The sequence below is a fragment of the Vombatus ursinus genome, unplaced genomic scaffold, assembly GCF_900497805.2.
Source record: "Vombatus ursinus unplaced genomic scaffold, bare-nosed wombat genome assembly UNPS02009173.1, whole genome shotgun sequence".
NCBI lineage: Eukaryota > Metazoa > Chordata > Mammalia > Diprotodontia > Vombatidae > Vombatus > Vombatus ursinus.
Genome location: NW_020948951.1, coordinates 694052 through 710035, shown reverse-complemented (window position 1 = coordinate 710035; position 15984 = coordinate 694052). Strand labels below are relative to the sequence as shown.

Sequence of the window (15984 nt, the reverse complement as noted above, 5' to 3'; positions counted from 1 at the left end):
AGGGAAAGGGTGGGGCAGCTGCATCCTGGCCTGCAAGGTGTGGGCTGAGGCTAGGGAAGGGGGTAGAGAGGGGGAGGTCACCCACCTATTGGCCTGCAGGGGGTTGGGAGGGCAGGGTGGGGCTTGGGAAAGGTGAAGAGAACTGGGTACTCTGCATCCTTTGTGGAGGGTGGGAGGACTTAGAGGGGCAGGATGTGAATCGTCCTCACATCTATGGACCTGATAAGAGATGGATTCATTGAGATAGCCTGGTGGTTGGGAGTCAGCAGGCCCCAGGTTCTAATCCTGGCTCTGCTGATGGCGTGTTGCTAATCTTGGGCAGGTCCCATCCCCTATGTGGACCTCAGTTTCCTCCTCTGTTACATGAGGGGTCAGGACCAAATGAACACTAAGCTCCTTCCTGTTGTGGAAACCATTCCCCCACCCACAGACATATACCCTAGCCAAAGCTAAAGGCCTTCCCTGAGCTAAAGCAGGTTTCGGGGGTCACTGTGTGGGATCAGTGTACATGCATGTATGCACACACGTTTTTGTGCGTGGGTGTGTGTGTGCCAAGATACCGTGGAAGCCTGTGCTTGGTTTCACCCTGGTTTTCCTCTCTCCCATTTCTCTGGTGCCCCCTCCCCACACCCTTCTCCCTGCACCTATTCACCCACCGACCGGCTCTAGGGTGTGGACCGCTCTCACTCTTGGGTGAATTCTGCTTATGCCCCAGGAGGCAGCAAGGCCGTCCTGAGGCGGATTCACCCCCACTACAGCGCTGACCTCAAACAGGTGCCCCACTCTGCCTGCAGCTTGCACCCCCAGGGCCCCAGTGCATGCCCCCCACCCTGGCCCTGCTTTGGCATGAGCTTTGCTACCCATTAACGTGAGGGTCTGCCTAATGAAGGCAAGGAAGGGAACCCATATTTCTAAGTCATTTCTGTTGGAGTGGGGAAAGGGGCACAATTCTCTACAAAGCAGAATCAGCAGTTTCATGTCTGACGTGGTAAGGGTAAGATCTTAGACCCAGGGCTAGGCAGGTCATCTGAACCAGCCTTCTGCCTCTGCCTGGGCCCTCCCCAGGCTCTCTGGGGTCAAGTCAGTGATAACAGCTAGAGGGACAGAAAAGAGGCCCAAGGGCCAAGCCTAGGGTGTCAGGGCTGGCATCTAAGCACATTCAAGTCACGAGGGATTCCTTGTATCTTCTTTACTATTTTCACCCTTCCTGGAATGCCACACACACTCCCACCCCAGATGCATAATCCTATCTGTTATTCAAGGCCTGAACCACCTCCCATGTACTGTGTGAAGCCTTCCCAGCTTCTGGGCTTTCACAACCTGAACAACACTCTGACCATAGTCATGCTCACTCTCATACTGTGATCCTCTTTCCCTTGGAATTCTGTCTCTCCAATCAACTAACAAGCATCTGTTAAGGACCTACTGTGTGCCCTGCACTGGGCTTGGTATTGGGGTTACAAAGATAAAAGTGAAACACCTCCTGTCCTCAAAGAGATTATCTTTCTGTCAGGAAAGACACTGCATATAGAGGAAAATGAGGAATGAATACAAAGTGAAGGGAGTGGGGCAGGGAGCATCAGGAAAGGCTTCAGGCAGAAAGTGGTACTGGGGCTGATTCTTGAAAGAAATCAGGGAATCTGAGAGGCAGAAGTGAGAAGGTAATTCCAAGCAGGGTGAACAGCTGGTACAAAAGCTCGGAGGAGGGAGATGATGATAATAACTGGCATTTTGTATAGTACTTTAAGGTTGGCAAAGTACTTCGCATGTATTAGTTCATTTTATCCTCACTACAACTCCGAGGTAGGTACTGTTATTATCCTCATTTTACAAGTGTGGAAACTGAGGCAGACGAGAGACTTGCCTAGAGTAATACAGCAGTTAAGGAGGCAGGATCTGAACTCGTTGTCCTGACTGCAAATCCCATATTCTATCCACTAAACCACCTAGCTGCCCAAGGGGTTTCTCCTGTATGAGGAACAGTAAAGCAAGTCAGCTTGTTTAAACCCTAGAGTGCATGGTGGGGCCATGTTGCAAAAGGCCTATGCAGAGGAGTTTATATTAAATCCTAGAGATAATAGGGAACCATGGAAGTTTATTGAGGAAGGGAGTGACATGGTCAGACCTGTGCTGTAGGACAATCATTTTTGGTAGCTGTATAGAGGGTGGTTTGGAATGGGAAGAGAGGCAATAAGTAAGCTGTGGTCTAAGAGAAAGGTGTTGCGGGCCTGTGTGAGTTTAGAATTGCAGAAGTAGAAACGACAAGTCATTGGGTCATAGATTTACACCTGGAGGGGACCTTGGGGGTCAGTAGTCCAACCTGCATATTTTACAGATGAGGAAATCAAGGTCCCTGGGGGAAGGACCCAGGTCTCATCCTCTTGGCTGCCCTGCCATGGGACAGGGAGCAGAGTCCACAGTCCAGCTCAGGACAGAATCCTTTGAAGGCCTGGGAGACAGGCCATCGGCTTTGCCCCACCTTCCATTATGGGGAACAGTGACACCTAGTGGTCATCTGAGGCTCTGCCTAGGGCCAGGCATTCAGTCCCTCTCCATCTGCCCCTACCTCCTTCCTACTCCTGCTCTGGGGTTGGTCTGGCTGGCCTATGGGGGAGTCAGAAGGAGTAGGCCTGGGGTCTGCCCTCAGGGAGCGCACAGAGGAGTGCACAACACTCAGCGTAGTATCTGAGGCATAGTAGGCTCTTAATGCTTGTTGATTGATTCTCTCAACTAGGCTGCTAGGTAGTGAAGTAGATAGAGTTTTGGACCTGGAGTTGGGAAGATCTCAGTTCAAATCCAGCCTTAGATGCCCTGGGCAAGTCATGAACTTACCTGGGCCTTGGTCTCCTCATCTATAAAATAAGGATCAGAATATTTGTAAAGTACTCCGTAAATCTTAAAGTGTTATAGAAATGCTACTTATCATCATCATCGTCATTTCCTGCCTCCTCTCACCAGCTACCTCAGACTTGCTTCCCCAAGTATTCCTTTCTCACTCCAAAATGTCATCTTTTTTCTCCTCTGAAGATGAAAGCTTCCAGTCCCAGCCTAGAAGCTGATCTGATGGTGGGGAGGACCTTCTCTGGAGGTCCCAGAGGAAAAGCTGATTCTCAGTGGCCTCTTCATTAGAGATAGACAGGGGGGGCAGTTAGGTGGTGCAGTGGATAGAGCACCAGCCCTGGAATTGGGATGACCTGAGTTCAAATCAGGTCTCAGACACATAGCACTTACTAGCTGTGTGACCCTGGGCAAGTCGCTTAACCCCATTGCCTAGCCAAAAAAACAAAAACAAATTTAAAAAAAGAGAGATAGACAGGGCAGTGAGGGCTGGCAGAGTCTTTGGAAGAACTTGGGGTCTTTCTCCTCTGTTCCTCTGGGCTATAGAATATGGTTCAATGAGTAAGGGGTACAGGAGGGCAGAGGGAGAAGATCAGCATGGGCTTTATGGAGGAGTTGGGACTCTGGCTGGGCCCTAGAGAATGATTAGGATTTTAAATAAGTGGGGGTTACAAGCGGGGCCATCAATGAGCACCTGTGTCTGTGTAATAGTTGAGTAGACAGGCCTGGTTTGAAGTTTTGGACTCTAGGAGGGCAGCTCTGGGCCTGGGGTGGTGGGTAAGGGTAGCAGCAGTCATTTTGTTGATCAGAAAGGATAAAATTGAAGGGAGGCATTGAATGTCCCACAGAATTGAGCATTGTAGGAAATGGGAAATCGTGAGAGTGTTTGAGCAGCAGCGAGGTCACCAGAGCAGATCACGTAAGGGCAATGGGAGAGGGCCCCAGGTAAGGCTGTTTCCACTGGAGAGGTCATCCCGTTCAGTTTCTCTTCTCACTGCTGCTCCTCCTTCCCTTGTCTCCTTCCTTCTTCCTTTGTTCTATCCACACTAACCTTCTCCTCCATCATCTCTTCCTCTTCCTCTCTATCCCACCCCATTCACAGGCCATGGATCGAGGTCCTAACCGGGCTTCCTCCTATCTCGAGGGTTCTTCATCTCTCCCGGCGACCTCCCAGCCAAGACCTACTGGGAGGAAGGTAGCCTGGCCAAGGGGGCCCTGACGTGTCCTCTTGATCATCTCTCTCCAGGGCCCAGCCTTGGTTCACACATGGGGAGGCTGGGGGAAAAGAGGGCCTGTCTCATCCCATCTCACTCTCCAGCCTTTATTCTGTCGCTGAGCCTCTTGTTTGAATTCAGCCTCCCGTGTTATCCATCACACCACCTGTCAAGGGGCCAGGGGCAGGGAGATGGACGTGGAGATTGGGGTGAGGAAGCTCTAGGCTAGGGGCCCAGAGAGGGCAAGGAGCTGACTGGAGTCACAAAGAACAGAGAGGATAGGGCCTGAGTTTCTAGGATTAGTGGTAGAAAGGGAAGGCTAGAGGCTCCTTTCTACCCCCCAGGAAGAGATCAAAGAGGGTGGATGTTTTGGCTGTAATTGTGCTCCCTGGGTGGTGTAGGGAGGGTAAGGGAGGGGCAGCCTGGTCTGCCTTTGACCCCTCCCCTGCACCCCACTCCTTGCAGTTGCTGCATGAGGAGCTGGCCCTGCAGTGGGTGGTGAGCGGCAGTGCTGTTCGGGAGGCCGTCCTGCAACATGCCTGGTTCTTCTTCCAGCTCATGGTAAGCCACTTGCCCCAAGGGAGAGCTACTTCCCAGGATCTCTGTCTTGTATTGGAAGAATTGGGGGTGGGTTACGCTGGAGAAGAGAAGACTTGGGGGGGGGCATGATAGGTGACTTGCAGTGTTGGAAGAGGGGTTAGATGTCAGATCAGAGACTTAAAGCCGGGGAAGACTTTCATGGTCATCTGGTCCACCCGCCACACCACTTCCATTTCACAGAGAAGTGTAATTATTTGTCCCCAGTTACATAGGGAGTAGATGACCCAGCCAGGATTCAAACCTGGGTCCTCTAACTCAGAGCTAGAAATGATAGGAGGCAATTAGAAAGAAGCTCATTGAAGATCGATGAGGTCTGGAGTCTTCAAGGCAGAGGTTGGCTGATGGGTTACCCGCCAGCTGTGTTCTAACGGAGATTCCTTGTGGGATGCAGGCTGGACCTGATGGTCACTGGGGTCCCTCCCTATTCCAAAATTCCGTGATTCCTCTAGAGGATCCGTTCACACAGACACCTGTCATCTGTGTTGTACCCTCCCCCCCCCCCCCCCCGCCCCACCGCAATCTCTGGCCTTTAGCATCCTTCTCCCCTCCTCCTTCCCTCAGGTGAAAAGCATGGCCTTACACTTGGTGCTGAGCAAGCGTCTGGACACTCCCCGGAAGCTGCGCTTTCCAGGCCGTTTCATGGACGACATCTCGGCTCTGGTCAACTCTGTGGGGCTGGAGGTCACCGCCCACAGCCACAAGGTAGGGACTGGCCTGTCAGGACCAGCTGCTGGGGTGAAGGCAGCCCCCAGCGACAGACGCATCACCGCTAGTCAATACCGACCTGTAATCGGGGGTGACTTGAGGAGCCAGGCTAGCTCAGGGCTGTGGATTGCCCTTCCCTTAGGGGATGTGATTGGGGTAAGGATGGGCTGGAAGGCACAGAAGCAAACACTGTATTTCTGTGTTACCCCTTGCATGGGGCCCTATCTATCAATTAGCTATTGATTGGCACCCTTATGTATTTACCTCTATGCTCTGGTAGTGAGGAGAGACAGGAGAAACAGACCCAGGCTGTGCCTTCACGGAGCCCATGGCGTAGGGGAGGCAGAAGGGGCAGACCCAGGCTGTGCCTTCACAGAGCCCACGGCATAGGGGAGGCAGAAGGGGCAGACCCAGGCTGTGCCTTCACGGAGCCCACGGCATAGGGGAAGCAGAAGGGGCAGACCCAGGCTGTGCCTTCACGGATCCCACAGCTCAGGGGAGACAGAAGGGGCAGACTTAGGCTCGGCCCTCACAGAGATCCCAGTATGACTAGGGGAAATGAAGTAATACACACATGATGATGATATAGGGCTGTGGCTTACTGAGAGAGAGTGTACACTGTTGAGCTCAGGAGAGATCAGTGTGGATTGCAATCCTGGACAGCTTCCTGGAGAGGGAAGCTCTTGAAGGATGAGTGAGATCTTTGACAGGATGGAAATTAATGGCATTAGGCCAACATGGAGAAGGAACCATTGACCACAATAGGGAGGTCAGTGAGGTGAGCTGGGGTTCTTTTTCTTGGGGGGAAAACAAGGAGTTTGCTCTCTCATTTGGACATAATGAGTTCCAGTGGTCAGCAGAATGTTCAGGGTCAAATGTCCAACAGGAAGTTGGAAAAGGGGATTAGGACCTGGAAAGTGAAGTCTAGGATTGGAGGAAATAGTTTAAGGTCATCCATACAGGGGAAGAAATAAAGTCACGGGAGGGGATGCCAAGAAAGAACGGAAAGTTGTCTTCCCTACTTAGAGGGGTCAGAGAGACCATTAAGGAGGACATGGGAGTAGTGGGGATAGATCTGGCCCTAATGGCCAGTGCAAGGACAGCTAGGTGGTGCAGTGAATAGAGCACTGGTCCTGAGGTCAGGAGGACCTGAGTTCAAATCCGGCCTCAGACCAAACACTTAACACTCACTAGCTGTGTGACCTTGGGCAAGTCACTTAACCCTAATTGCCTAAAAAAACAATAAAAAACCACATCCCTGACGGCCAGTGCGGATGACCACTGTGCATCTCTGCGGGGTCCTGAAACTGATATCCTGCCCCCTGCTAACTGTAGGACTCGGAGCTCTCCGAGCGGCTCAACACCAGCCTGGCCTTCTTCCTCAGTGACCTCTTGTCCCTGGTGGATCGAGGCTTTGTCTTCAGTCTCATCAGGGCCTATTATAAGCAGGTAGAAGAGGGTGGTGGGCTGGGAAGTGTTCTTGGGAGGATGCTAGGGGAAGCTGGGAGGGGACCACGGTGGTGCTCGGGTAGATGAGGAGGGATGTTTGGGAGGAAGGTGAGGAGACGGCCACGGGGCAACCCTTCCCTGCCGGCCCCACTGACCACAGCCTTGGACAGGTGGCCAATCGCCTGCAGTCATCCCCTAACCCCAACGGGCTGATAACGCTGCGCATGGACTTCACCCGTATCCTCTGCAGCCACGAGCACTACGTGACTTTGAACTTGCCCTGCAGCCCCATCTCTCCCCCGGCCTCCCCTTCACCTTCTGTCTCCTCTGCCACCTCCCAGGTAAGGCCTACCTTGACCTTAACATTGACCCTGACTCCCATCCTCTGCCTTCTCCCCCTCTCCAAAGTGGACCCCAACCCTTGGCGTCCGGCATCATCTGGGGCCTCCTGGGTGCAGAGCCCTGAACTTGCAACGTCCCCTTAGAGTTCAGCCTTCTCCAGCCACGTCCAGGACCCCAAGGTGATCAGCATGTTCGAGCTCTCAGGCTCCTTCCGGCAGCAGCACTTCCTGGCTGGGCTTCTGCTGACCGAGCTGGCCCTGATCCTAGAGCCCGAGGCTGAGGGGTGAGTGAGGGGGGCCCTCCATCTCCTGAGCCACCCTTCCCTCCATCCCAGCCCAGAGGCTCCTTGATTGTCTCTGGGCACCAGGCTCTGGGCTGAGAGGGAAGAATGAGGGTGGGAAGGTGAGGGCCCACTTGACTGCTGACCCCCCAGACCTCCCCAGGGTGTTCTTCCTGCACAAGAAGGCAATCAGCGCTGTGCACACCCTCCTGTGCAGCCACGACGCAGATGCCCGCTACGCAGAGCCTGAGGTCAAGGCCCGGGTGGCTCAGCTCTACCTGCCGCTGCTTACCCTTGTCCTGGACACACTCCCCCAGTTGCATGACTTCTCAGGTCAGCCAGGCCTGCTTCTAGCAGGGGTGGGGATCCTGAGGTGGAGCCTCCAGCCAGGTGGCACAGTGCATAGATAGTACTGGACGTGAAGGAGGGATGAGATGCAGGGAAGGGAATAAGCATTTATTTAGCACCTACTATGTACCAGGCACTGCGCAAAGCACTTTATAAATGTTACCTCATTTGATACCCACAATGATCCTTCAAGGTAGGTGCTATTAGTTATCCCCATTTTACAGTTGAGGAAACAGAGGCAAGCAAGGTTGCTTGCTCAGGGTCGCACAGCCAGTAAGTGTCTGAGGCTGGATTTGAACTCACGTCTTCCTGACTCCAGGCCCGGTGCTCTATCCACTGCACCACCTTGCTGACTTGAAGTCAGGAAGAGCTTAGTTCAAATCCTGCCTCAGACGTTTACTAGTTGTGTGACCCTGGGTAAGTCACTAACCTCTTTCTGCCTCAGTTTCTTTATCTGTTTGTTTTTTGGTTAGGCAGTGGGGTTAAGTGACTTGCCCAGGGTCACACAGCTATTATTATGTGTCTGAGGCCGGATTTGAACTCAGGTCCTCCTGAATCCAGGGCTGGTGCTCTATCCACTTGTGCCACCTAGCTGCCCCTAGTTTCCTTTATCTGTAAAATAGGGATGATAGTAACATCATCTACCTCGCAGAGTTGTATCAAATGAGTCAAGCCTTTCTGTGCAGCAGCTGGGGGGTAGCACCTCTCTCCTCTCCCTGGCCTGGACTCACTCTCCATGCTTCTATAGAAAGCAGCCTGGCAGGGCCCAGCCCCAGCAGGTGGAGGGCTCCCCAAGGAGAGGGGGTTGGGGCTGGTTTCCTTCCATCCCCTTCCCTTGCTAGGCCCATAGAGCATAAGCATTCTTGGCCCAGCTGGGGGGGTTCTCTTGGGAGCCCCAGCTAGGGGAGAGAGAAGGAACTTTGTTTAGGATGTCTCTCACCCACTTTAGAAAGAAGATCTGGTTCATTCCTACCTTGCCCTCCCAACTCCCGGTAAAATCTGTCCTTCCCTCTGCAGAGAGCGGCGGGCAGCGCTCCCGGTTGGCCTCCATGCCAGATGTGGATGTAGACATAGATGGGGGCAGTACCATTAGCCCATCTGTGGCCATGGCCATTGCAGGGAGCCCCCTACCCCCAGGTCCACGGCCCAGCATCCCCCAGGGGCCTCCACCTGTGAGTACTGAGGACGGAGGGGTCTGAGATGCCAGTGTATGTATAGGGGTAGGTAAAAGCAGGATCCCAGCTTTCAGAGCAAGGAGAAAGGTCAGTTTGCTCCCCACAGTGGGACACCAAAGACAGCCTCATCAGAAACTTCTTGCGGGGCTGGGCTAGTGGATTGAGGGTGGAGGATGAAGTCCCTGCATCTTTAGTCTGAGGGAATGGCCCAGAGTCCGTGACTTGGTTGTCTGGGATGGGGCGGGGCTGTGCGCCATCCGTAGGTCAGCCCTCTTCTGCTGTCAGCCCCCCCGCACAGCTAGCCCCCTGGCAGCAGATACAAGCCGGACCCTGCTGATATGCGCACTGTGGGTGCTGAAGAATGCAGAGCCTGGACTCCTGCAGCACTGGACCAGTGACCTGGGCCCCGGGCAGCTTGCCCGCCTGCTGGACCTCCTGCATCTCTGCACATCCTGCTTTGAATACAAGGTCTGCCCCTTCCTCCCCTAACAAACTTCCCTCTGGCCTTCCGTTTCTATACCCCTAAAATGAAGAGGTTGCACTAAGTTACCTCCAAACCCCGCTGCAGCCATCTGTGACCCTATGATCTCATCTCTTGTCCCTTTAGGGGCCAGGCCCACAAAAATCCCAAGTTGTGGGACAAGTCTGTCCTGGTTTAGACCCACACAAACCCCAGGTTGTCTCATCGCCAGTGTGACAGAGGCCACTCCGAGACATTCTAGGCCTCTGATAGTCCTCTGGGGCCAGCTGTGCCTTGTTCTCTCCAGGGACTGGACACTCCCACCCATTCTGCCACCTGGCTTCTCCTTGTCAATCAGCCAAGCACTTATTGAGTGCCTACTATGTTCCAGGCACTGGGGATACAAAGGAAGGCAGTAATGCCCCCTGCTCTCAAAGAGCTCACAATCTAATGGGGGAGACAGTATGTAACAACTCTATAGAAAAAGGTGGAATCAGGGGCAGCTGGGTGGAGAAGTAGATAGAGTATGGGCCCTGAAATCAGGAGGACCTGAGTTCAAATCTGACCTCAGACCAAACATTTGACATTTACTAGCTGTGTGACCTTGGGCAAGTCACTTAACCCCAATTGCCTTTAAAAAAAAAAAAAAGGTGGAATCAGTGTCAGTGGGAGGTAGTTTCAGAGTGAAGGCACGGGTAGCTGAGATGAGACCAGGAAAGACAGAAGATCGGGTTTGACTTGAATTTTTGGAGGAGTCAAGAGGAAGAGACAAGGAGGGAGGGCATTCCAGGCATGGGGCACAGCCAGGGCAGAAGCACAGAGATGAGAGATGTGCTAGTAACAGCAAATAGGCCAGTATAGCTGGATCCCTGAGTATGTGGAAAGGAATAAAGATGGCTGGAAAGGTAGGAAGGGACCAAGTGGTAAAGAGTCAAAAAAAGAGGATTTTCTGTTTGATCCTGGAGGTCATAGAGGGCTACCTGGGATTATCGAATAGGTGAGCAATATGGTCAGTCTGAAAATCACTTGGCAGCTTGGAGTCAGGAGAAACATGAAGCTGGGAGACTTATTGGAAGGCCATCGCAATAGGTGGGGTAGGATTGATGATTTCCTGAACTAGGGCGATAGCCATGGAAGCAGGTAGAAATGACAAAAATCGATGCTGCACTGGATTTGTGGGGTGAGTGCAGGTGAGGATGCCCCAAGCTTGTGAGCCGGGAGGGTTAGGAGGATGGATGGTCATATCCTTGACAGTGATAAGTTGGGAAGGGGGAAGGATTTGGGAAGCAAGATAACTCATGTTGAGTTTGAGAGACTGTGGGACATTCAATTCAAGATAAACACAGGGCAGCTGGTGATGTGAGATTGGAGCTCAGGACATTAGGGGCAGATACAGAGATGACCATTGAACCCCCCTTCCCCCGGAGTTGATGAGATCACTGAATGATAGAATGGCCAAGTGATCGCCAGTAGAATAGAATGGAAAGGTTAGAGGAGCAAGGAGAGAACTTTGGTGGGGAGGGACACCCATGCATGATAGACGTGCCCTGAAGGACCCAGCAAGTGGTCAGAGAAATAGGAGAACTCAGAGAGAGCAATGTTGTGAAAACCTGAAGAGGTGAGTATATCCAGGAGAGGACATAGTCAACAGTATCGAGGACTGCAGAGGTCCTTGGCCCCTTTGAAACCGAATGCCACCTTCCCTTACCCCAGACTGTCTGCTTCCACATTCCAGCTGCCTTGCAGATATCTTCAGGAGAGATTTGGAGTGGGAGGAGGGCCCAGGTGGGAAGAGTTTAGAGGTGGGGATTAGAAGGGTATAGACAGAGCCTACCAGACCAGACTCCCTCTTTTACGTACCCTGCACCCCTTAAATCGCCTCCTCCCTGCCTGCACCAGGGAAAGAAGGCCTTTGAACGTATCAACAGCCTCACTTTCAAGAAGTCACTGGATATGAAAGCCCGCCTAGAGGAGGCTATTCTGGGAACCATTGGGGCCAGGCAAGAGATGGTGCGGCGCAGCCGGGGTAAGCAGTGGTTGCCAGAGGTCCCTATCCCTGTGGGCCGGCCAGACCCCTTCCTGTTCCCAGCTGCTCTCCTGTGGCACGCTGGCCCCAGGAGCTCCCAGTTTCCACTGGACAACTTTCTCTGCCCCTGAGCTCTATGTGTACATAGCCAGCTCAGGTGGGGAGCTTTCCCACTGACGGTGTGACTGTCTTTCTGTACCTCTGTGTCTCAGAGAGAAGCCCCTTTGGGAACCAAGAGAATGTGAGATGGAGAAAGAACGTCACACACTGGAAACAAACCTCGGACAGAGTGGACAAGTGGGTGGGGCAGGGGTTGGGGGCGGAGAGGGACGAGAGACACAGAGGGCAAGGGGTGGAGGTGGTTAGGAACCATCCGTCCACAAACACATCCAGGAGCCAGGGACAGAACCAGGCAACCTAGCAGGGTCTGGGTCTGGTTGATGCCTTTCCCTGTACACACGTGGTCGGGCATCACCCCCCACACTCTTTTCTGCAGAACCAAGGAGGAGATGGAGCATGAAGCCCTCGTAGATGGGAACCTGGCAACAGAAGCCAACCTCATAGTACTGGATACGCTGGAGGTCATTGTGCAGGTGGGGGTCCTTAGGCAAACACCCCAGGATAGTGGCTTCTGATCCTGGGGTTAACCACGACTCCTTTCCACCACCCCCAGCCATCGAGCCTTCCTTCTTCATCCATATACTCTTCCTCCTTCGTTCACCCGTCATTCTCCCAACCTGTCCATCCATAAATCTGCCTGCAGTCCATCTACTTTTTTTTCCTCCATCCATCTTTTTCCCCAGACAGTGATCTTGTCGGAGGCCAAGGAGGGCCTTCTCGGGTCTGTGTTGAAGGTTTTGCTGCACAGTTTGGGCTGTACCCAGAGTGCCCTCTTCCTGCAACATGGCCTGGCCACACAGAGGGCACTCGTGTCCAAGGTGAGAGGGGCCCAGGCAGGTAGCACGCATCTCCTGTCCCCCAACTGAGTGTCCCCGGGACCTTTAGCCCAGGGTCTCCGCCCCTGCTCTCCACCCACAGCCTTTTCCTAGGTGTAGGAAAGGGGGGCTGCAGAATTTGCCCAGAGCCCAGTGCCCAGCCTTTCTCCCTGGACACTCCCAGAGCATGGGGGAGACCCTCTGTACCACATGTGTTCTGAGGAGCCCAGGCTGTGTCAGCTCCCAGGGAGAGGATGCACACAGGAGTGCATACATGCATACATGTGCCTAATGTGTGTGTTGGGGATGGGGGCGGCAGTTCCCTGAGCTGCTGTTTGAAGAGGACACGGAGCTGTGTGCAGACCTCTGCCTGAGGCTCCTTCGCCACTGCAGCAGCCGGGTCACCACCATCCGTACCCATGCCAGTGCGTCCCTCTACCTCCTCATGCGCCAGAACTATGAGATTGGAAATGTGAGCAGGGGTGGGTGGGGACTACAGAGGCACAGAGGGGGTGAGGGTGGAAGCAAAAGAAGGAAAGAAAGAAGGGATGGAAAGAGGAAGAGAGGGAGGGAGGAAAGGGAGGAGGAGCTCAGCCAGCCCTCCCCAGTTCTCATGGGGCTCCTGGACTATCCCTGCGCCCCTACAGAACTTTGCCCGGGTGAAGATGCAGGTGACAATGTCCCTGTCGTCCCTCGTGGGGACAACACAGAATTTCAACGAGGAGCATTTGCGACGTTCTCTCAAGACCATCCTGACCTATACTGAGGAGGACCTGGAGCTGCGGGACAGCACCTTTGCTGAGCAGGTGCCCGAGGCCTGACCCGGCCCTTCCTTCTCCACACCTGGCCTCCTCCCCCGCCCCTCCAGCTGCCCTCTGGCTCCCTCCAACCCCTGCAATTGCCCCCAGGTCCAAGATCTTATGTTCAACCTGCACATGATCCTGACAGACACGGTGAAAATGAAGGAGCATCAGGAAGACCCAGAGATGCTCATTGATCTTATGTACAGGTGAGGGGGGAGGGGCGGGTGGTCAGGAGGCTGGTGAGGGAGGAGGGGCGGGTGTTCAGGACGCTGGCGAGGGGGGACGGACGGGTGGTCAGGAAGCTGGTGAGGGGGGACGGACGGGTGGTCAGGATGCTGGTGAGGGGGGCGGACGGGTGATCAGGACGCTGGTGAGGGGGGGTGGATAGGGGAGGGGGATGAGACAGACCAGGTGCTTCCTGCTTGATACTAGGATTGCCCGTGGGTACCAGGGCTCCCCAGACCTTCGGCTGACTTGGCTTCAGAACATGGCCGGCAAGCACGCAGAACGGGGAAACCACGCAGAGGCAGCTCAGTGCTTTGTCCACGCAGCAGCCCTGGTGGCTGAGTATCTTGCTCTGCTGGAGGACAGCCGCCACCTTCCTGTGGGCTGTGTCACCTTCCAGGTGGGCAGGGGGCAGTGGGAGGGTGGGGGCCACGGCCAGGGCTGATGACAAGGAAGGACGCACCCGGCCTGAGCCCCTCAATGGACACTGGGTCGCCTTCTTGCCTAGAGCATCTCATCCAACGTGCTGGAAGAGTCGGCAATCTCAGACGACATCCTTTCACCTGATGAAGAGGGGATCTGCTCTGGCAAGCATTTCACCGAACTGGGGCTGGTGGGGCTGCTGGAGCAGGCAGCCACCTCCTTCACCATGGTCAGCTGGGGCCCAGGGGAGTGGGCCGGTGGGAGGGAATGGGGACCCCGAGGAATCCCCTAGATAAGGTTAGCCCTCCTGTCAAAGAGAGAGGAAGCCCAAGGGTCTAGACTGGCCGGAGACCCAGAAAGGAAAGCCCAGGGATGAGTTTAACTCCATGTCTCTGCTCCCCTGGCCCAGGGTGGGCTGTATGAGGCTGTGAATGAGGTCTACAAGATCCTCATCCCCATCCTGGAGGCCCATCGGGACTATAAGAAGCTGGCCATGGTTCATGGGAAACTACAGGAGGCCTTTACCAAGATCATCCATCAGGTCAGAGCCAAGACCCAGGCCTTCATCCCTCTCTAGACCAGTGGCTGACTTCAGGACCCTCTGTCCATAGCAGTTTTGGTCCCCTAGGTCACCATGCCCCTCTCCATAGGCCAATGGCTTCCACTCACACTGTTCCCCTGGACAGACTACGCTCCCACATACCCTACCCCAAGCACCACTCCCTGTCTCTATCCCCCCAAATACAGACTGACCCCAGGAGCTGAATGGCCCCTGCAAGGGGTGAAGGTAGAAAAGTAGCCACAAGAGGTGTGGGGGAGATTTGAGTGGGCAGGGGTGGTGGGGTGGAATGCAGTGGACCTCAGGACCTTTCACCTTCTCTCTCACTTTGTTTCTCCCTTCAGAGCTCTGGTTGGGAGGTAAGCTGAGTCACAGTCTCCACACCCCTCTATGGAGCCTGCTGGGATAGCCCTACAACCACCAGGGGGAGCTCCCCAGGATCAGAAGCAGCTGTGGCTTGGCAGGGGGAGAGGAGGCATTAAACCCTATCCATTTTCCACCCCCTGCCTGGCACAGCTGTGGGGTGGCCATTGCCAGGGTCACGATCCCTCTCCTCCCCTCCCAAGTCCCGTGGGCAGCGCCTGAGCCCGGATGACTCAACCCAGCTGTGGCTATGCCTCTGGGGGAGTCCCCGAGTGCTGGGGGGAGGGGAGGGCCTCCCTGGGCACCCTCTTCATGTGGGCAGTCACCCCCCCCCATACACACACACACACCACTCCCAGCCTGGTTCTGGGACTGTGGTTGGGTAGTCTACATAGGGTGACAAAAGACAATGCCAACAGACTGGCAGTTCCTTCGCCAGGGCTGAGGCTGCTGGCACCAATTAGGGCAGTCCTCCAGAAACCCCCACCCAACTCAGCACAGTGCCCCCTCCAAAGCCTCCCAACCTCCAACCCAGAACAAACCCCACCCCGTCCAACTCCGAGCAGCCCCCCAAAAACCCCCACCCAGCTAGCAGCCCCGAGCCTCTGTTTCTCCTCTGATTGTCTCTCTCTGTGTCTTTGGTTAACAACAGCCAGTCTTGTCAACCCCCTAGTGTAAGTGTAGGGCTATTTTTAGGCTCCTCTGAGGTTCTGAAAGAGGTTTCAGTCCTAACATGGTTTTGATATGGTTTGGGCGTGGGGGCCACCTGGATCCTCTGGGCCTTCCCCTACCCCTCTCCTTTCCCAGAGCTACTTGCCTCAGCCTATCTGTTGGAATGGGCTGGTTCTCGGGCCCCTGGGTTTGGGAGCTATTTGTCTTTTTGGGGTCCCCTACATTTAAGTCCAGGTTCAGAAGGAAACGGACGTGTGATCCATGCCTCGGGTCACACATGGATGTGTTCTCTTCCCTTCTTCTTTCCTCCATGCTCCCTGTGACTGGCTCTTCCCCTATCTGGGCATGCCATTGGTGAGTGAATTAATCTCAAACCCAAACATCTCTCTCCCAAGAAAAGAGAACAGCTACCTCTTTGTGCCTCTGTTTGCCCATTCTATGCTAGAGTGTGTGTGTGTGTGGTCCAGACTTCTTGGAGAGAGGAAAGGCCAGGGAACCTGGAGTCTGGGGTGCTAGGTTTAAGAGATGACCTCGAGGAGCCATGAGGGCGTCCCCGGGACAAAGGAG

General features: G+C 54.4%; 1 protein-coding gene across 7 annotated transcripts in view; it reads left to right on the top strand.

Annotated features, from left to right (window-relative positions):
* Window positions 1-15984, top strand: part of DOCK6 (dedicator of cytokinesis 6) — a 56414-nt gene that overhangs the window by 36465 nt on the left and 3965 nt on the right. For 2 of the 7 annotated variants that reach the window (XM_027850883.1, XM_027850882.1), the window contains exons 23-42: window positions 670-774; window positions 4518-4613; window positions 5214-5354; window positions 6693-6806; window positions 6977-7147; window positions 7292-7431; window positions 7592-7761; window positions 8794-8948; window positions 9237-9419; window positions 11311-11437; window positions 11650-11734; window positions 11934-12030; window positions 12241-12375; window positions 12692-12844; window positions 13020-13178; window positions 13281-13381; window positions 13608-13800; window positions 13909-14052; window positions 14233-14364; window positions 14727-14741. In XM_027850883.1, coding sequence (XP_027706684.1) covers window positions 670-774; window positions 4518-4613; window positions 5214-5354; window positions 6693-6806; window positions 6977-7147; window positions 7292-7431; window positions 7592-7761; window positions 8794-8948; window positions 9237-9419; window positions 11311-11437; window positions 11650-11734; window positions 11934-12030; window positions 12241-12375; window positions 12692-12844; window positions 13020-13178; window positions 13281-13381; window positions 13608-13800; window positions 13909-14052; window positions 14233-14364; window positions 14727-14741 — 2616 coding nt within the window. Of the gene's footprint in view, window positions 1-669; window positions 775-3940; window positions 4034-4517; window positions 4614-5213; window positions 5355-6692; window positions 6807-6976; window positions 7148-7291; window positions 7432-7591; window positions 7762-8793; window positions 8949-9236; window positions 9420-11310; window positions 11438-11649; window positions 11735-11933; window positions 12031-12240; window positions 12376-12691; window positions 12845-13019; window positions 13179-13280; window positions 13382-13607; window positions 13801-13908; window positions 14053-14232; window positions 14365-14726; window positions 14742-15760; window positions 15772-15984 lie in introns of those variants that run through there. The other 5 variants (XM_027850888.1, XM_027850886.1, XM_027850884.1 and 2 more) reach the window with 5 other exon arrangements.